Source organism: Rousettus aegyptiacus, unplaced genomic scaffold (genome assembly GCF_014176215.1).
Source record: "Rousettus aegyptiacus isolate mRouAeg1 unplaced genomic scaffold, mRouAeg1.p scaffold_m13_p_2, whole genome shotgun sequence".
Lineage (NCBI taxonomy): Eukaryota > Metazoa > Chordata > Mammalia > Chiroptera > Pteropodidae > Rousettus > Rousettus aegyptiacus.
The window spans coordinates 52,081,883-52,103,348 of NW_023416295.1; the positions used below are offsets into that span (position 1 = coordinate 52,081,883).

Sequence of the window (21,466 nt, forward strand, 5' to 3'; positions counted from 1 at the left end):
CCTTCTTTTACTTTGATACGCAGAAAATAAAATCACTTTAGCAACTTTTTTTTTTTTTTTTTTAAATGCAAGAAACTTGGACATAGAATATCTTCCCACTTCCCTTTGGGGTCTAGGACATTCTGCCAGTTGGCCAGTAAGGGGAGCCATCACAAAATAATTACAGTTATATTTACATGACTATCTTTTCTCATAGAACTAAGATTTGTGAGGGTTTGTTTTTCCGATGTACATCTTGCTCCTCAGTGAGTTTTCTAAGTCATCACTGACCATGCTTTGTGTGTACACACCCAGCCTGTCATAGCAGGAAGCCACTAGATAGTAAATGCTGTGCAAAAGCTCTGATGCTGAGCTGTTTCCTTGGAATTTCTTTTCTCAAGGCCCATGCTATTAGAAAAAGCTTCTATTACATAGGATACAGGCCAGAAGCTCTGATCAGAATTCTGCTGGTGCTTTAATGTCTACCCCTACTTGAATCTCTTTATTAACTCCTCTCACATCTCCAATAATAAATGTAAATTATATGTTTCTTTCAAGTCCACCTACCCACTTCTTTCAGGGAAAACCATTTGTTCCCATGCACCTGGAGCTAATTCTCGCTTCTTGCATCTTATCCACTGAGCCAACCTCCTGCCTTGCCACCTCCTCTCAGACTCCCCTTGATGCCATTTTACTTCTTTTGGAGGCCTGAGCCAATGTGTTTTCAGCTTGGGCCCAAATGAAAGAATTCGAGCATTGCGTTTTCCCAGGTATGGTAATTCTCTGCACTGTTTCAGATACTTAAAGAGATGAGGGCAAGCGTCTGAGTGTGGCACCTAGCCAACCATAGTTGTTTCGAGAAAAGTCAATAATGCATATTATAAACATGTTTTGGTGACCAAACACAGCCCCCCAGCAATAGGTCTTCCCTAGATAAGTGAGGCAATTATCTCAATCAGTCAAGTGAAAAGGTCCATTTATGCTTCAATTCTCTGGCTAATTCAGGCAAAAGTAAAATTTTCATATGAATGATCTCAGTAATTGGCTTGCTGCTTTGCTTTACCAGTGAAAACTTGACAAAGAAGCAGAGGCTGTTGCACACTGATGGGATGGTGGTAATCCTAGAGAACTTGTGTATACAAACCATCTATGAGAAAACACATTAGTGAAGACTTTATTGAGAAACTTCAAAAAAGATAGCTTCTAATCATAAATTGTAAGGCGAACCTTAGAATTCAGTCTCTTTACCTCCCTTTAACCTCCCTGTGTCCATCGGCTCCTCCTTCTTCAGTGTTTCTAATCTAGAGCAGGTGTACCACTAGGCACATATCGAGAAATCTATCTTGACTCCTCATTTAATCTTTATTCAACCTTTTATATATCTTTTGCACAGGTCACCCCCTTTGCTGGAGCACTCATTCATTTTACAGATATTTCGGGGGGCTCTTGCATGTACAGATACATGCCAGGTACTGTTAATACAATGTTGAGCAAGGTAGACATGGTTCCATTGATCGTGGCTACTCTTAATTGGTTTCTTTGCTTCCTATATTGTATACTTCCTATAATTCATTCTACCTGACTGTCAAACTCACCCTTCTAAATCGCCAAGCTGGCCCCCACTGCTTAATAGCCGAAGTCTTATGTATGGCATAGAATGAACTTGATAATCTGTATTGACTATGCTTATCCTTCTTCTTTACCACTTTCTCATGGTCTTACATTTGGTAAATTTGAACTTTACACAGTGGCCTTAAGATAGCCGCTTTGATCTGAAATGCCCTTTTCTCACTTTATCTGGCTAACTTACACCTGCACAGCTTTTTTGCTTGGTTTTAATTACTAAAATATGCTCCCTATATTATGACCATTTCTACCTCCTTAGACTTTTAGCCATTCACTCCACAAGGAATAATTGGAAGCCTCATTATGTATCTGAAGAAGACTTCTATTAAGTGTAAACACCAGTTCTTCTAACTAGTCTTCCTTTAGTTTTTAACTCCTTTACAATTCCGATTGTTCTCCTCTGAACATGTTCCAGTAGGTAGATATTTCTCTTAAATTACAGAAACCAAAACTGAACTCAGCACTCCATCTATAATGAAGGACAAATCTGGTAAATATGTGTGTTCATTTTTTAAACCTAAGTTCAAGACTTTACATTTATCTCTTAACCGTTACATGTTTTTATTTATTCTTTCTATGTGATAGACATGGCGATGTACCAAAGTCATATCAGGGCTGACTTGTTATCTTTCTCTCAGGATGGCCTCAGCTGCAGAGAGATGCCTTGCTTTGAGGTATGACCTACCTGGGATACTCTCATCCAGTGACTGACCATGGGGCTATAAAGACCTGACACTTTTGCTCACTAGGGGACAACTCCAGTGAACCCATTGGCTCTAGAGCTCCCTTTGGGCTGAGGCTTTGTCAGACCTCTATCATGGTTTGACTTATCCCTCTGTTTGATAGCTTCTTCCTTTTCTTTTCACAATGTGTTGATACATAATAAATATCCTGCATGTTAAATTCCATTTCAGGGTCTGCTTCTAGAAAACCAAATCTGACATTTGTTACCAGGAATGAGCCAAAAAAGCATTTAATAAGATAGAACTTCGAAGCTACATTTGCCACTTTGCTAGTAATGTGGACCCCATAATCAATAGTATGCAGAACATAGACATTTTCGGACCCAAGGTAGCAGACCAATGGGGATAATAGAACTGTAAAACAATAGAGGGAGGTAGTGGCGTATAAGTTCTAAAAGCCAGGAGGAAGCAATCATCACAATGAGCAGCCAAGGGGTTCTGGCCCACAGAGAGTTATGAAAATGGTTAATAGAAACTCATATATCTAAACACAGGATAAATGGGCAGCAAAAAGGGTACTTCTCGATTTGTACCATCATAAGAAATTAGGATGAATAACCAAAAGCCTGAAGGTGATCACCCCAATAAAATGTTATAATATCTCTTGCCCACTTTCCAAGCATAAGTTAGTTTTCAGCCCCAGAATCCAGTGACCCTAGAGGAGGCCAACTGTCTAGGAAGAAAGACCCAACTACATCATACAGGTATTTATGGTAATGATTCCCTCAGTTCTTCTGAAAAAAAGACCTACAACCATTCCTTTGGATGACTGTACACCAGAGAAAGGGGACTATCCAAACATGTAGAGGACTGTTTGACACTAGATTTGACTTGACAATGACCTGGAGAACAGAAGGCTCACTAAGAGCTCTCTGTTCTAGTGAGGACATCTAAGAACCATGTAATAAACAGAGACCTGTCAAGGTCTAGTTTCTGTAAATCCACTGGGTCTGTGGAGATTATTTCACTTATTTTCAAGTACATAGCTGGGATTGACATATTTGGTATATATGCAATGACTAATAGTGGGAAAGTTTAAGAGAAAGTCTCTGAAACTATTCCTGCTTTCTCTTCCAATCAAGGTAAAATTTAAAAAAAAAAAATTGTATTCCAGGAAAATAGTGAAAACTAGTGATACCATTAAAGACCTAAAGGATGAAGGAGTGGTAGTCCCTATCATATTTCCATTTAAGTTCACCTCAGTGCAATGAGTAGCTTCTGTAGAATACAGATGGAACCTGGAGAATGAGTGGATTATTGGAAATTCAACCACGTAGTAGCCTCCATTGTACTTGCTGTGCCAGAGGTAGTACATTTGCTAGAGAAGGCTAGCCAGCTTCAGGGATGCAGATGAGGCCATTGATTTGGCAAATGTATTCTTTTCTATTCCAGTTAGAAAAGAGGATCTCGTATGATTTGGATTCACATGAAATGGGCAACAATACATATTTAGTTTTGTATTTTGTCAAAATACATTATAAAGACATTATAGACTCCACACATCCTGCAGAATACCACTTCATTTATGATGTTATGCTAATCAGGGCAGATGAGCAATAAATTGTCGCCATGATGGAGGCCTTGGTAAAATGCATCCATTCTGGAGGTGGAAGATAAATCTTTTGAAGATTCGAGGGCCTGCCACATCAGTATAATGTTTAGGGATTTTGTGGTCTGGGACATTCCAGGACATCTCCTTTACAGTATAGATGAATTACTGTGTATTGCACCTCCCACCATGAGGAGGAAATATATGGTAATATCTTGAAATATCTGGAAATATCTGCACAATATCTGGTAAGCCTCTTTAAGTTCTGCATCTAGCATATTCCACATCTGACTATTGTAAACCGGGCATTGTGGAAGACTATCAGCTTTGAGCAGGACATAGAGCAGACAAGTTCTGTGTAGCAGGTCTTGGTTGCAGTGTACAAAGCCCTTCTGCTTGCACCACATGACCCACAGATACTATGGCATTAAAGGTACAAGTAGTGGCAAAAAATACAGTGTAGAGGTTGTAAGTGGCAATTGTGGAATCACAACATAGGCTCTGGGATCCAGATGCTGCCATTTGCATCAGTAATGTATATGCCTTTTGAAAAGCAACTGATATATTACTGAGCCCTTGTAGAAACTAAGTGCCTGACTATGGGATGCCAAGCGACCATGCCTCTGGAACCATGTATCATGAGCTGGGTTATAACAAAGCCACTAAGTCAAAGAATGACAGGGCTAGCAGCAATCCATTGTAAGACGGAAGTAGAAAAATTGGGATGGAGCACTAACAGGGCTGGAAAGCACAGAAAGTTGCATAAATAGGTAGCCTTGTCTTTCATGTTAACCACCACTGTTGTACCAGCATCTCTCCTTCAGCTCACCCCTCACTTCCTATGGCCAGCTGATGAAAGAGGGAAAACACCAATTTTGGTAAGTGGATGCAATATAAGCCAAAAATGAGCAGCAGCTGCTCTGCAGCTTCACTTAGGGGTAGCTTTAAAAGACAGTGGCTAGAGAAAACTCTTAAAGTGGGTAGAGTATGGGAGGTACACCTAGCCAGAGAGAGAGAGCGAGAGCGAGAGCGAGAGCGAGAGCGAGAGAGAGAGAGAGAGAGAGAGTTCACACAGAAGTGAATGGCCTGGCTGACTTAGGGACCCAAAAAGAAAGAGATTAGATTAGTGAAAAGGAAGTCTGGGGTAAGATCATGTGGATGGGCATATGGAAGTGGGTACACAGTGCAAAGATCTTAATATCACATATTAACACCTACCAGAGAGCACCCACCACAGAAGAGGCACTAAACAGTGTATAACTGTGCTTTCCAATACTGTCTCCAAATTGAAACATGCTGACAGGGTAAAATGCACACTAGATTTCAAAGACTTAGTAGTCTGGAAAAAATAATGTAACATATTAATGATTTTTATATTGATTACATGTTAAAATAATAATTTTATAGATTAGTTTAAGTAAAATATATTAATTTATATATATATTTTACCATTTTTAATGTGGCTGTTAGAAAATGCAACTTACCCTTGTGTCTCGCACTATATTTGTTTTGGATAGTATTGATATAGACAGAATAACTTGGCTAGTGGACAGCAGCCAGTCTGAGCCATTGGCTGCCCCCGTGCTGCCATGATAGGCACATGAATTGGGTGGAAGTGGAAGATATGAAGGCTATGCTTGGGCTCATGAGCATGGCCTCCCATTTACCGAGTTTGATAAAGGTTCTACTGCTGTCAAATGTACAGACTGCAAGAAACATATTCTTCTAGAGTCTAACCAGACGCTTGAGGGAAGATTAATTGCATTAGACTTCTTTCATACTGGAAGAACCAGAGGCTTATTTGTTTGTTTGTTTGTTTGTTTTTAATATATATATTTATATGTAATAATATATGTTTTAACATATATAATATATGTGCTGAAATATATATATTTTTTCCAGCACTCAGTTCTGGAGAACAAAATCTGCAACGCCAGCCTTTCAAAGGTTTGATCCTCTCCATATATTCTCTTTCTCCTTCTCTCATCTGTAAATATTAAACACTCATCCGCTCCAAAACTTACATCCTTATCTAAGCTCTAGACTCATATTTCTGTCCATTTGTTATTTTCATTGATATTCCAACATCACATCAATGTCCAATATGAACATCTCTCTTCCTCCTTGTAACATCCTAGTTTCTATTAATGCTATATCTCTTTTTATTCATAATCTTGTTACTCTTAGTTCCACACTTATGTAGGCCTTCAAATAACTGAGCTTTTCATTAACATAATCACCTAGACCACTATACTTGCTTGTCTGGAGAGACTCTTCCTCTCTTTATTTACTGCTGTCCTCTGGTTCTCTAGCAGAGTATCCAAAACAGAGTAGATCCTCAACAATTACTTTTTGAATGAATAGTGATTCTAATATCTATGAGGAAGATTTTTGCTTTGCCTTTCCTAGCTCTCCAAATCGTCTGTACACAGCAACCACAAATTTCACACAGCTAGTTATCACTCTTATTTGGTTGAACTTCCTCTTCTAATACATTTGGATTTGCCTGTTTCTCCAAGGATACAAGGCGGACTCTTTGGACTGTTTTTTAAAGATTTGCAATATCTGAATAGATTCTCCTTATCTGATTACTCACTTGTTTCCGAAGGTAAATCTGCTCTTAGCAAAATCCTTGTACCCTGTACAGAAGGGAACGACTTAATCTTGACTTAGCCATTCTTCATATAAAATGTCACCTACTAGCTGAAATCCTTCCTTCCTCTGAATTTGACTTCTCCTCCCTTTCAGCCATCCTTTTTTCCTTCGTCTGAACTCCTGAAAATTTATCACTCATTTTTTGTACTGCATAGATATTAGTAAACATATTTTAAGTATCTACTGTGTTCTAGGCACTAAGCTGAATGCGGAGGACATGGAAAGTAACAAGACACATTTTCTGTTCTTAAGGAGTCCTATAGATACATAAATAAGTGAATTTAGTGAGACAGAGATTCTAATAAATATCTGAATTGGCCATACAAGTGTAGATAAACAATTTTCAGGAGAATCATAAAAGTAACATTAAAGAAGGGACATTTGATAATTCTCCTGAAAAATAAGCACACATCACAGAATTGTGCTGTCAGGATGGAGTTGTGGGGTGTATATTCTGGGCAAAAGAGGCAAGTTAACCAGAGGCAGAGGAAAATGGAGTAGCAGGAGAAGTCTAAGCCATCTGCTTTGTGGGTAAGGAAGTCCATGGAAGCTAAAGAGTTTGATGAGCAAAACTAGACTCTAGAGAGGTTGGATGTTCCCAGATCTTAGATGATCTTCTGGGATATGCCAAGGAGTTAGATTTTATCTTGTTGGCAATGAGGAAGGAACACCACAGATTTTTTAAGTAAGTGAGTGATACAATCAAATTTGAGTTTTGGGATAATCACACAGTCACATGTTACTTTCAGAAATATAGATTTGGAGTCCATATATAAGAAAACAAGTTGTTTGCAGATAATGACTTGCATAAAAGAGGTTAGGTAGGATCCTAAATACCAAATCACACAAATCCTGCTTTAGGCAAAGTATAACAAAAATACTATAGAACAGGTGAATTAGAGGATACTATGTAATAGAAGTTGGATTTGTCTTTGTAAAAATATCTTCCCAAATTTCATTTGAACGGAGTTCCTCTCTGGCCCTCACATTTGTTTGTATATTAGTTGACGAAGGGGTTTAATAGTTGAGGGGAAAAAAAATGTTAAGCATCTCCACTTAGAGATCAAATATAATAAAGTTAACACATCCTTGAGATAATAATATCACAGGAACTGGCTTCACACACAACTTTCCAAGAATGTCTCTGTTACATAGAGGGAGGGAGGCATTCTTGAGTGTGTTGTGACAGCTCAAGATAGAAGAACAAAGAGTTTATACAAAATGCAACAAAAATGCAACAGTAACACAACTTAGAAACCAGTTTTACTCTGCTGAAAACAAATGGACAAGATATTATACAATATATAATAAAAAGTACAGCATAATACAAGTGCCACTAATAAAAGAAACTTAAGGATAAGACTTAAAAATGCTTATTTGTAATATATGTATATATATACACACTGCAATAAAAAGCCACAATAAATACACGAATTTCCATGTCATTCATAATAAATACCAAAAATATAAATACAGAAGACTACAGCTAATATGAATAAATTATTACAACATAAGGTCCAGGTTAAGTTCTGTTGAATATTATTGTAGCTTATTTTATATACCCTTTGGCATCTTTGATGTTATAACTTATACACAAGAGAAATCAATATAGAAACTGTGACATACAACATGACGTCTTAGTGTACAGTGATTACATGTATGAACTATACTTTGACTTTCTTCCCTTTCAAACTTTCTAAGTAATTAGATTACTATTGAAACAATAAAAACAATAACAGAAATCAACTGAAAGATAAAACCAATTTAAAAGTCAAAAATGTTACAGTGAGTATATCTGAGTTTTTAAATTACTTTTTTTTTGTCAGCAAACTAACAAAAACAAAACAAAATACTCTCAAAAGACTTCCCTTGTGTAAAGACCATTCCCAATGTCCGAATGGTTCAACATAGACTGAAGGATAACATCCAAGTGCTTTGGATCATTTGATCTACCATTACATTCAGCTCACTAGATTTCACCAGAATTTGCAAATGCACCAAATTTCTATGGCAGCTGGAAAGTGGAGACACAGTTGATGTCTAAGACTATGATTAAGATAAAGATACTGCAAAAGGTGACATTTGTCTATGCAACTGATTGATTATACATATATATTTTAAATGGGGAAAATGCATTTTTGACCAATGTCAAATGACCTTTTTCTATCAAATTGATATACCCTGTGACATTGAGGGAAACACATTGAAATAACAAAGTGCCATTTTCTGCATTAACAGGCATTAACCAGTACAAATGTATTAATAGTTCTATCTTAAGAGGCTATTACACCAGAAATGCAATAAACTAAAATGAAAGCAGATCAACTTTACTAAGACACAATAAATGCTGAGGTTCTTAGGAACGGAGTTGCAATCTACAGGTTTTTAATTTTTAAAAACTATTTCTGTACTGTAAATGTCTAGCGTTTATTTTACATCAAACACTTTTGAAACATATTTCACAAACTACGCCTCAGACTTATTTTCACAGAGGTGCCTAGAGTCAATTAAAACATGGGCCAAATGATTCAACATTCTTTACATAAGCATTCTATAGCTTTTTTTTTTTTTAAGCAAAAAAGTTTATTTCTCCTACTGTTATTTGTGGGGAGCAACCACACTGATGTGACTGTCATTTCACAAGAGCATCCAACTTAGGGAGGCAAGCAGCTGCACCTAGACTGAAAAAATCCCCTGGAGATAGCACACATTGATTTTGAGGGGGTTCCTCATGTTTAGGTCAGTTCTGACTCAGAGTTGGAAGCAACTCTAAGCAAGCAGAAAACACTCTGAAAGCTGCAGAGGTTGCTTGGGTCAAGCGATGTAATCAGAAAAAAATCACCACCCTTTTGGACTCCTCCCTTCATTTTCAGGCTTTGTCAGGATGATAAATTTTAAAATCATTTTGCTGATCCCTGAGAAGGCAAGCAGCCATTGTTTAAATAACACGGGACAAAGGTTGGGATCAAATGCTGTCTGAGTAATTCTCTGGAGTCATTTTATTCTACATCAGGTTCTCCACAGCTAGTCCCATGGTCCCCAGAAGTAAAAAAACTTGATTCTCATTTGTCATTTTAGAGTAAAGAAAGATTAATCAGGAGGTATTTATTTTGAAGCAACAAGGTAAAAAAAAATGTTCACTTTTTATAACTTCTCAGAAACAGTCACTTTTCCTGATATTACCTCCTGATATCACAGTGATTGTAAAACAAAATGAAAATTAAAAATCCAACTACAGTCATATATGTTGAGAGCAGGTCATATTACTAAGCAGTTTCAATACTCACATCTTTATTTTTAGAAATCTGAGTTTTTAGGAGACTTATGGAATCATCAAATGTAATAATCATCAAAGGTAGTAGAAACCCAACTTTCTTTGAGTCTCCCAGTACAATGGCCTAAATCACCACAACTGTTGCCAGGTGCCTAATTCACAAAGACTGGCCAAGATATTTTCTTATTGTGAGAAAAACCTGGGAGAGCTGGATTGTGTTGCCAAGGAAACCGCTTTCCCTAGAGATGTAAAGAATAGATGGGTATCTATCCTGTTGGGCCTGCTTGAGTGACAGTCCTCCCTGGAGGTAGATGGATGAGCCAGATGACCTCTGGAAATCTCTTCTTGTCTCAGGACTATAAAATTTGAAGAATACAGAAGAATCTCAAACTTTCCATTATTCACACACAGTTGGCCATTGTATCTTTGAAAAGATTAAACAATTCTGAGATACCCATTTGGCATGACTAGTGCCTAATAAATCAAGATTCAGACAGTAACCTTTGACAGTGAAACCTATTTGATTATGGTACAAAGGAAATGACTTTGCCAACTACTAAAATTTAAAGTCTATCAAGTTCAGATATCATTCAACCACCCAAGGATCAACACTAAATAAAAAAAGAAAAAGAAAAAGAAACAAAAAATTAACCTGAAGCATTTATTTCCTAGGCATTTATTTAGGTTTTTGCTCTTTAGGAGAATTCAGATTTGGATTTCATTTCATTTCTTTCTTCTTTTTCACATTTAAGTAAAATTTTAAAATGGTATGTAATCCTTGAATTTGTTTTAAAGATGGTTGACTTTATTTATAGCTGAGGAGACTAGCTTGGTCACCCATAATAAAAGGAGGAGCAAAACAAAATTGGATAAGTTATAATATAAACTTAGAAATTTTAATCTTTTTTCTTTTTAAATCAGGGAGCCAGACCCCTGACAATGGGGTTTCTGGTCTCACCAAGAGTGGTAGTAAGATTTGAGGAAGAATTCTGGTGATAGAAGCTCCTAGATAATTTTTAAAGAGAGATTTTCTAAAGCAACTTCCTTCCAATAACTCATTAATTAATAACTTTTAAGATACTCTTAAGACAGGTAAACAGATTGGAAGAAAGCCAAATGAGAGGGATACATACCAAAAAAACCATTCCAAAATTACAACTGAAACCATTCAATCAGGTCACATGAATTAACTTAGATAAAGTCAAGGCTAATTTCTACCATAAATGTGCCTTCTCCTAAATCCTTCTAATCAATACATATTATCTTAAAATATTTAAATGGTCTCACACATTTCACTAAAATATATTATTGAACTGACTTGACTATCACCATGGTAATGAGTAATGCAAAGAAAGGAATGGCATTGCAAGCCTGTCAAATACACATATTGTCTAAAATAAATCATATAAATTCCTTTGAAACCAGTTCTGCCAGAAATTTTTATGAGATGCAATAAAATGACATACTAGAATTAGCTTTTCTTGAATTATAAGCAAGTGTAAAGTATCGAATAAAAAGCAATTACCCTGTATAGGGATATATTTATCGCCAAGTGAAAGAAAATAGCCAACAACGTGACAAATCTTTGAAATTACCTCATTTTCCATGACTGTACCAAGTACCTGTATTTACTAAAATTCTAGGTTATATGTTAATTAGATTACAAAAATTGTGTATAAAAAAATGAACTGGTTTAGCCTTTGAAACTGGTTGTATATACCTTCTTACTTTTTATAAGGACACAAAACCCAAGGCATGACGTTTACCATCTAGACAGCACAGAGTTAGACTAACCCCAGGACTACTCATTAGGTAAGACCCAGCTCATATCGACCTTTTTAGTTTGAATTTCTGATAAGAAAGAAAAAAAAAAACAAACCCAAAACACTTGCATTGGTTAGGATGGGAGTCTCAGAGTCTAGATTGAAAGCTATGAAAGGAGTTCAAGTAAAACTTAGAAGTGACTTAAAGAGTCACACTGAATACACAGATTTAGCAGGTAAAATATTAAAGAGCTCTTTTATTTCCATATTCATTACTTTTGACAAGTCTCTCAGTCATCTTAATATAAAATGTGTTTAAATCTTAAAAAGTTTCTTTAGCATATTGTAACTGTTTTGTATTTTTTAACGCATCAAATGACTTTTAGATAGTAAGATGTAATTGATGCGGATGTTCGGCATAAGGTTGTGAGCCACGCCAGGGCTTGTGAGAGTGTTCACATTGTAACTGCCCCTTCTAGGTTTCAGGATGCCATTTGTGAATCTAGTTTTTCTAGCATAATGAAGTTCTAGTTTTTTGGCTCTGTTGACACTTTATGGTTCAAAGGAGACACCACCACTTATTAAGCTTATTCCATCCTCACCCCACCCTGACACTTCCATTCTTCTAGTGAGGTTTCACTTTGCAGTTAAATTCCATCAGCTAAATTTTTTAATGCTAAAGAAAACTTCTGATGAGTGTGCTATTTGTGCAAAGCAGTGGCATTTGGCTTAAGCATTTAAATGCCTCTAGCACAAGTTAGCAGATCTTGGAAAGAATAATGTAATCAGCAGTCACAAATTTGTATTAGAACTAAGAGTGATTAAGGCTTTAAACTTTTGGCATTGGTTGTGGTAAGGATCTAGTTTCAAATGAGTCAAGTCTTGCCTTTGAAAGCATGAAGGTACTTCCCATTTAAGCTTGGTATTTTATACACTGACTACAATGACACTATAAATTCTCTGTGAGAAAATGAAGAGAAAATGCCAGTTTAAAGAGAAAGATTAAGTCGTATTTGGAGAAATGGAAGCTTTTGTGGCACCTTTTAAATGGGCAGTCTCCGTTTAACTTCCGAGGGTGTCAGTTTTCCACCTGCTAATTTGATGGTTTGTAACTCCAGTGAAAAGCAAGGGAGCCAAATGACCTCTCTGTTTTCTACAGGCTGCGAGGCAATGTCTTTGGAACTTACAACTATTTTGCTATTTTGATAGGCTGTTTATAAATAGAAGAGTAGTTGTGTTCCACAATGCCATTTCAAAGGTTTCCTGAAACGTTTCCTGGGTTATGCATGAGTCACCCTGCCTTTGAAACTGTCTGGTAGGAGCTTGCTGTTATATATTTAGCATCACTTATAGAGGTCTCACACTGAAGAAGCAATTAGCTGAAAATATTCTTCATTCAATTCAGTTATTCTAGCTGAGTCCAGATTTAATTCATAAATTTCAGATCGAAGCAGAGCAAAGAAAGATGATCCGGAGAATTCCATTAATTTAGAAAAAAGAAATATCCTTTTAGCTACAGTTTGCATATAATTAGACAAGAGTTGATATCACTGTTTCTAATATCACTTTATAAAATCACGAGTTAAAAGGATTATAACGAGGCTTGATTATTTCATGCCACTCTTTGTCATCATCACAAATCTGTTAGAATTTGTAGTGTTTCCCCCCCTTTTATCACCTAGGACAGTTCCTATAACATCATAGGTATTCATTAATATTTGTTGAAAGAATTGATATTTAATAAGTTCTAAATATCAAGGCCAAAGGGTTATAAACTTGTACAACAATATCAGAAGTTTAATCAAAGAATCAGTGCTATATCAATTTATAGGAAATAAATTACGATATATTTTCTGTTTAATAATAACCAAACTAGAATTTGCTTAGAATTCATCTGTTTTAGTGTTAAATTTTAAAGAACATAATCACTTATAGTCTCTCTGCTTCTTGATTAATTTGTGGCCTGTGTTTCTATAACTTATAGTTCTTGTCATTGTTGTTTTGGTGGGGGGCTATTGCTGAGTCATATATGGTTGTGGAGATTTTATCACTCTAATAAATATTAATTTTGCATTGTATAAGTGGCTGATACAATAGAAAAATCACGGTTTCATCATAAAGAAAACATTGCTTTTCAAAAAGTAACTACATTATTCAATTAACCAAAAGACACGACGCAAACAGATTTTACTTATGTCTTAATAATCAATGATCAAGAGATGGGGGGAAAAACCTTAAGTAAATCTCTTTCATTGACTTTCTTCTCCCAAAGGAAACCTAGTATGACAAAGAAAATGCAAGCTGCTCCAGCCACTTAACTTGCAAATCAATTTGGCTTGGATTATAACTGGGAATTAAGCCCCAATAAAAGGTAGAGGGCTGGTGCTAAAACAACAGGGACCAAAGCAGGAAGCTTTGCCATTGACAGTGAATGACTAAAAAGCTGTGTGTCAAAAAAGGCTATAATTTGGTTAGATATACTTTGGAGGCAGTGCAACAGCTGCAGGTCAGGTTATTTTGTCTTGGTATAAAGATCTTAAGTATCCCGACTGGCTGCATCTAGATTGATCCCCATTTTAAAAAGCTTAGAAAAACTGTGGCGCTTTCCTGGCATGTGGGCAGTTTTTGTTGAATAGAAAGGCTATTAATGGAAAAAAAAAAAAAAGTCAGATGGAACACTGTGCTCTCTCAGCTTTTCTGGGGAAGGAACAATGGAATGATTTCACTATCAGTATTATTTGCAACTTTGACCCAACATTTTCATACTATATCTTTAAAGATTATACTCTTTTCTAGACATTTTTAGATCATAAAACCTAACTAGCTAGGGTGGGGAAAATTCAGTACACATTATTAGCTATTGCCTAAGATCTGTCATTCTCCAGTGTATGATATACATCGTGTGTGTGTGTGTGTGTGTGTGTGTGTGTGTGTGTGTGTGTGTGTGTTTTGGTAGGTCATCTGTGTATATAGTTTATGGAAGATGTTTAGAGGTTAGGTTATGTATATAAAAATTTGGAATGAAAGCTGTCATGGTTGGAAGGTTAATCCTTCTGTGTGGCAGTGATTATTTACCCCAGTTGGAAATATAGGGGAATAAGTTCTGTCTTTTTTGTTTGTTGGTTGATTGGTTGGTTTTCCTGTTTCTAGATTAAGCATCCTTTTGGAACTGAAGCTGCAAAAGAGACCAGCCAAACATAAATAAGTAGGCATCAGCCTTCTTAGGAAGATGAAGTGGAACTGAATTAAATATTTATTCTTTCAGAAAATGGATTTACATTCTACCCTCAACTCTGTCCCAGCCAGAGTCACCTCTTCCCCACTTTGCCGTACTCTATGTTCCATGAATAAGCTGAGTGCTTCACATGTAAATACTTCAAGGGTTTGTAATGGTCCAGCAAATATGGCACATATGATTTTTTCACGTGCTTAAACGAAAGAACAATTGCCTCTTGCCATTTTTCTCTTAGGGCCCGTGTTCTTTAAATTGTGTTGGTAGGGGGGAAAAATTCGGAGATCGAGCACTAAAAACTATAACTCTAGTCAACACAGGATATATTACTAAGATTTGAGCAAAACCCTAATCTGATTAGCCTAAAGGGCTTATCATTCAAAAGGAACATCCTGCTGTTATTACTGCTACCTCCATAAGAGCAAACCCTAAGCTCCTTTCATGTTCATATTAATGGTTACAAATTTGGCACAGTGGTGGGATAGAGAAGGGGCAGGAACCAACTGCACAGTGGAAGAGCTGCCAAGCAAACACATTTTCCCCAAATCAAGTTTTAGCAGAAACTTTTCCATTGGAGGATTTTCTTCAGATTGAACATTTTTTTTAAAGTTCAACTAAATAAAATAGTATTTTTCTTTTAAGGAATTGAGATCTACAATATATTGATATCCACATTCCTAAACATCCAAGTCTAAAAGACATAAAGAATTAGTGATGCAGTTGCTGAATAGCAAGGCATGTCCGCATTTCAAGGAGGCATAAAATGTGAAATGATATGACAATAGAAATTCGAAAATATGAAACAGATGTAGCATAGCATATTGCATTGAAAAAAGGTAAAATATACTATCTAGTTACCTAAATTAATTTACAAGAAAAACGAGATCTTAGAAGTCCTCCTATGAACCAAGTGCAGATAATCTAAAGGTGGGGAGTACATGTTTTATTTCTATCTGTCCCCTTTAACAAGAGAACGTGAGGTAATTAGAATGTATTCAATGCATTCTGGACTGTTCTAATTGTCCCAGGCAAGAGAAATCAAAATGCTTCAAAAAGTAAGGCCTATTTGAGTATTTGGGTAGAGGCCCCCCTCCCTTCAATCAGCTAGTCATGAAATGGAAATCTCACTATACACCCATTTTGTAGATATGGATTGATCACGCTGTAGAAAAGGCTGCTTGCTGAGGATATCTTTGCCACGTTCTCAGCTTTCTCTGCTTTTACCAAGTTGGGTCTTCAGAGTAGCCAAGGAAAACAGGTCATTTTTCTTTCATAAAGTATCATTAGATGATTCCTCTATATTAATTATATGAACCTTATAATAGTTACAGATTTTTTAAAAATTTAAATTTTTCATCTCTAAGAGTTCTCAGTCCCCACCCCTCACAAGGTACCATGAAGGGGCACTAAAGTGCATTTTGATACAGGGGAGTAGAGTTTAAAGGTGCTGTCCAAGCTAAGAACCAAGATGATGCTGTTTAAAAAAGAAAGGCAATTCCTTCTACCTCCATCTCTGGAGTCAATCGAGGGAGGGCAATGAACTCGACCCTCACCAGAGGATTGTCCTAACTCTTCACTTTACAGAAAACTGTGTAAGGACCTGCACATATAGACTCATTTATTTGTCCAAAATAGCAAAAATAGGCCTATTTTACCCTTAAGAAAGTATTTGCAAATATGACCAGTCATGATCATAAAAACGTGAATGGATTCCTGATGCAATCCATGTGGGCATGCTCGGTGGTGCTAACTATGCGTCTTCAGCTTAAAAGAACATGCTGCTGTTCATTTTCATCAAAACATGACTTCTAACTACCATAAATAAAATACACATGGAACGATTAAATCTTTTTCTTACAATAATTACTTTTACATTAAAAAGTCACCATCGTCTTCAGATATATCGAAAAGTAGGACTCTAAATCTTATTATTTCCCAGTCTTAGTTAACAATCTTGCACAGGCCCGATAATCCAAAACTTGGAGCTCTGATCTACACAGCTTGGCAGGTTTCACAGTTTGACAGGTAGGCAATTGTGAGAAATGCTTTTTTAAAATTAGCGTTTTCTATCAAAACAGTCTGAAATCTTTTAAAATCCTCATAGAGACTGTATTTGTGCAATGCCACAGTCACGCAGCTAGAAAGGAGAAAACAAAATACAGTCTGGAAGATTCCCTACAGTCCAAGTTTTCTTGGTCCTCAGTCTAAACAACCATGAGCCCAGGAAATCCAATTAAATACAGTGCTTTAAACAAGAGAAGAATGGGTCCTAGAATAACTTAAGCTACTAGACAGGGACGGTCTCGACTACGGGTGATTTGATGCACTCTTCGTGCAATCTGCTCTTTTCTGCAAGGCTCAAAGAATTTTCAGCAGGATGCTCTGAAATGTGACTGTCACCATTCAATGCAGAGACGAACCCTTCCTGGGAGGGACCTTTCAAGTATGAGTGAAATTCCATTTGAGGATGACTGGCCCTATGTTCTGGATATAAGCTACTGCAGGGCACACCGCTGTCATTTTCCGAAGACGAGCAGCACACGATGACGGAGGGGTTGGCGGCTGGGTAGTGGGAGGTGCCGTAGGCCTCTTCTGCTTGCCGGGCGTAGTCGACGAATTGCTCGGGGGTCATGGTGTAAGGCACCAGCGAGAGGGCACCGTTCTTGACAGGATCTCTTTCAGAATAGTTCTCAGGGATCTGGTTGGCAGTCCCTGGAATGTGGCTGTCTATTTGGTAATACAGAGTCGAAGAGTTGGCGTAAAAAGAAGCGTTTTTCGCGTGGCTTTCGTGGACTGCGGTGCCATCTGAATAACAAAGGACGGAAGGAAGAGGGACGACCTCGGCGTGGGGACCCAAACCTTCCACGAAACTGTCCCCTTTCTCGTCATCGTCGTCGTCCTCCTCCTCCTCTTCCTCCTCCTCCTCATCTGACTCACTAGGTGCCAAGCTCTGCGTGCTGGAATCGGTGACTCCGCTGCAGAAGCTGCTCCCATCTTCCTCCTCCTCCTCTTCCTCCTCCTCCTCTTCACCTTGGCAGTCTAACTCCTCGGCGGACTGCAGGTGCAGCACTGCAGCCTGGGGGTCGGATTCAATCTCAAAATTGTCTGCAATAGAATATTCTACAGAGTGCGCGACAGGGCCCATGGAACTGCTGTGAGCGCTTATCTCCCCATGGCAGCCGTTCAGCGTGGGGATCTGCTGCTCTCGGTTTTTCTCCAGTTCTAATTTCATGATTGTGTGCAAAAAGTGAGTCCGGACACGGATGGGATTAAATTCAATTCTACCTGCTGTGTTACTACATCCTTCTTTAGTGCAGCCACATGGGAAAGACATTCGATCCACCTTGGAAGGGAGAACACAGATTAGCTCCATGGAATTCGCAAAACCACACAAAAATTCAGCAACCCCCTGGAATCTGGGATTACTTTATCCCACTCATGCCAGAACAAATGACTATCAAACTGTAAACAGAAATGAAAAGGGAAAGTGAAGGCTTTTTAAAACATAAGGCTCAACCTAGTTTTAAAACCTATATTCAAAACAGAGTTACAGCATTATACTAAAAATATGGTGTATATTTTCAGCTCGCCGACCCTTCCTGTGCTTTCTTTACTTCTTCCTCCATTTTCTCTTTTTCCCCTTCTCTCCATCCCATTAATTTTGATCCCTTTTTTTCAATGCTTCTGTCTATTCCCCTAGCTCCCTCTCCTTCTGAGGCATGCCAGCTCACATGCCCAATTTTAAACAAACTTACTGCCCTTATTGCCACTTGTTATTTTTAGTCTAAATTATGACATTCCCCATACTAGCCATACCCCTTTTTTCTTTGCTTATTATAAAATGAACTTCTCTGTTCAGGCTGATACAACTTAATAAGCTTCTTGAAGAAAGAGAATGCTCATTTAATCAATATCCTAAAATTATTCGAGTGATTGGATTCTGTAGATAGAGTGATGGGGTTCAGCAAGTGTCATTAGACTGAGCCCTTGACTCAGGTAATACATGGAATTCTTGGCCTTGCCCGAAGTTGTCTTCCATTTGTGGGAAACTTCATTACGTGTAACATGACTGCCTGTTTAGGTGGGTAATGTCTTGTCTTTGGATTCCCTGAAACTGAAATCCTTACCTGACACTTGATGCCTGCCAGGCTGCAGGTACACGTTTCTGGATCACAGAACACACGGCAGTCACAGCCACAGTCCTCTCGTGATAGGCGGATGGCTCGCAGCTCATGTTTTTCTTCCACGTCAATCTTTTTCACTCCAGAGGCCCGCAGCAATGCTCTTCGTTTTTTCGTGGGCAGGGGTTGTAGAAAGAAGTACTCATCCACCTCTGTGTTGTCTAAATCAATATCATCATCAGAAATGTCGTCCACTGTAAGAGTGCTAGCTTCTTCAGATTCCACCGTGCCATTCTTAGTCATCTAGAAATGCAAGGCATCAGAGAAGAGACTTAGCATGGGCAGAGACTAAAATCTTTACATCTGTACTTGGTAAGAACAAAACTATTACATAATATCATGTCCCGATTATCAATAAGCATTTTTGGGTCGAATCATTTTCATTTATTTGTCTCTTTAGAGAAGTCACAGGGAGGAAAATGAAGGCATCAAAATGATAGGCTTTTAAATGTAACAGTAACAGAAGACCGTTAATTAGGTCCTTTAACCTCCTAATGTTAAGAGATAGAGTTGTTAGAGCTTTTAGCCAGTGCAATGTAAAAAAGACCAAAGGTTACAGATGCCCATCAGTGAACGCTATCTTTAGACTTAGTTCATGATGGGCAGCTCTGATGTTGGAATAAATGTGTCCTTGTTCAGAGGTGATAGCATCTTAGTGGAAGCCACTGCCACCTAATCAGCAAACATGTTGTCCTTGAAATAACCACCCTGCCGTTTAGGCTCCAGCAAAACCATGTACTAGGAACTAAAGTTGTGTTGCCCATGCTATTGATTGAGATTACAAACATGGTTGCCCTACGGAAAATTCCAAGAATGAGGGTTTGGTATGAAGCAATCAGTCAGGGTAGTGTGCTCACAGCAGTGCTGGCAGGCTCTCGTCGATGAGCAACTGGAACAATAAACTCAGCCCTCAAAGGAGTTCACATGAACCTGTGACCAAAGCAATACCTTCTGCATTACAGCTCATATGGACAATTATGTCTCATATAACCACAACTATTATACTTCTATTTATATCTTTTCTAAATTAATTTCATCCATCAGTAAACACTGAATCACTATTTCACTTCTTACTGTTATATCACTACATATAATTCCTTCATAAAAAAGCATTTACAAAGAGATGTTTTCTCTGAATCTAAGCAAGAAATGTATCCTGAGAAGTAGCACAGGAGCACATGCAGAAACCCTGGAAGGGATTATTCAAAGAAGTTCTAAATAAAGAAGCTCTTTTGATCCCCTAATTTTTGAACTAATTCATAAACTTCACTAATTATAATTATCACCATGTTTTTTAAAATCTTAACAACAGCTCAGTCACTACACAGTAAAATACTCCAGTAACATCAGATATCACTTTCCCACCTTCATAGGGAAAAGTCCAACATTTATATAAGAATATTTATTATTGATCCAAAATTCTTGACTGGACAACAACTCTGAATGTATTGAAAAACAAATAGAACACTGGCTTTGCCCTCAAGTATAGGAAACCACACAGTAGCAAGTGTATATTAAAATGTATTCCAAAGGGTTTCTGAAATGCATTTTCAAAAGCTACTGAATTATATCTTTTTGAATATTTCAGAGTTTAAATCTGTGTTCTTGCAAAGATGAGCACTTCCTTGTATTGGGTTTTGTTTCTTGGTATGATCTGCAATTTATCTCCTTCGTTGGCATTTCTTTACAAAGGAATTGGTTAAGTTGTTTGGGGGTTTCCATGATATTCATTACTAGGATGTATCCATTACTTTGACTGGTTGCTGTTATTTTTGTTGTCATTGTTAATTCTTATTTGCAAACAGAAGCATCTTTATATCTGTAAAGATCTGATTTTCTAAGGAAATCAAGTGTGTAATTGCTTAACATCCACTCAATTCTACGTGAGAGGTAAAGCTGCATTAACAAACTGGAAGAGTTACCTCTCCCACCTTGTCACCTCTGTGGTATTTAAATTTATTTTCATTAATTCTTGGCTTGCCTACGTGAACCTCATCAAGCTTCTGACTCCACAGCACATGTCGAACACCCAGGACTTGGTCAGCATGATTCATTCCAATACTTCCACCCTACTAAATCTCCATGTTCTATAACATTTATGCTCCCTTGTGTAACCGGCGACATCATAAAAACAACAAAAACTCCATTTGATATCAACAGAGTTTGATTTTTTATAAAGAATAATGGTTGCTATTATATAATGCATGAACTCTAAGAGTCAACAAAAAAATAAAATTTTAGCAAATATTTAAAAACATGAAAGGTTTTAAAACAACACGAATACCAATCGACACCTAAGAATTTTTAAAAATCTGTGTCTTAAATGATGTATAGACGGTTCTCATCTCAAATATAAGTGCCCTTCAAAATAAAACCTGCATCTCTTATTCTCACATACTTAAATTACAATACATAATTTTATGTCAAAAAAGAATTCAATTAAGAACTTAAAAGTCCTTCACAC

General features: G+C 37.3%; 1 protein-coding gene across 4 annotated transcripts in view; it reads right to left on the minus strand.

Moving 5' to 3' along the window:
* Window positions 1-5,829: 5,829 nt before the first annotated feature.
* CSRNP3 (cysteine and serine rich nuclear protein 3) overlaps window positions 5,830-21,466 on the minus strand; it is a 169,118-nt gene continuing 153,481 nt past the window's right edge. For 3 of the 4 annotated variants that reach the window (XM_016156342.2, XM_016156347.2, XM_016156361.2), the window contains 2 exons: window positions 18,949-19,245; window positions 5,830-18,164 (listed from right to left, as the gene is read on the minus strand). In XM_016156342.2, coding sequence (XP_016011828.1) covers window positions 17,109-18,164; window positions 18,949-19,245 — 1,353 coding nt within the window. In that variant the 3' untranslated portion in view covers window positions 5,830-17,108. The remainder of the gene's footprint in view (window positions 18,165-18,948; window positions 19,246-21,466) is intronic. The other variant, XM_016156354.2, reaches the window with a different exon arrangement.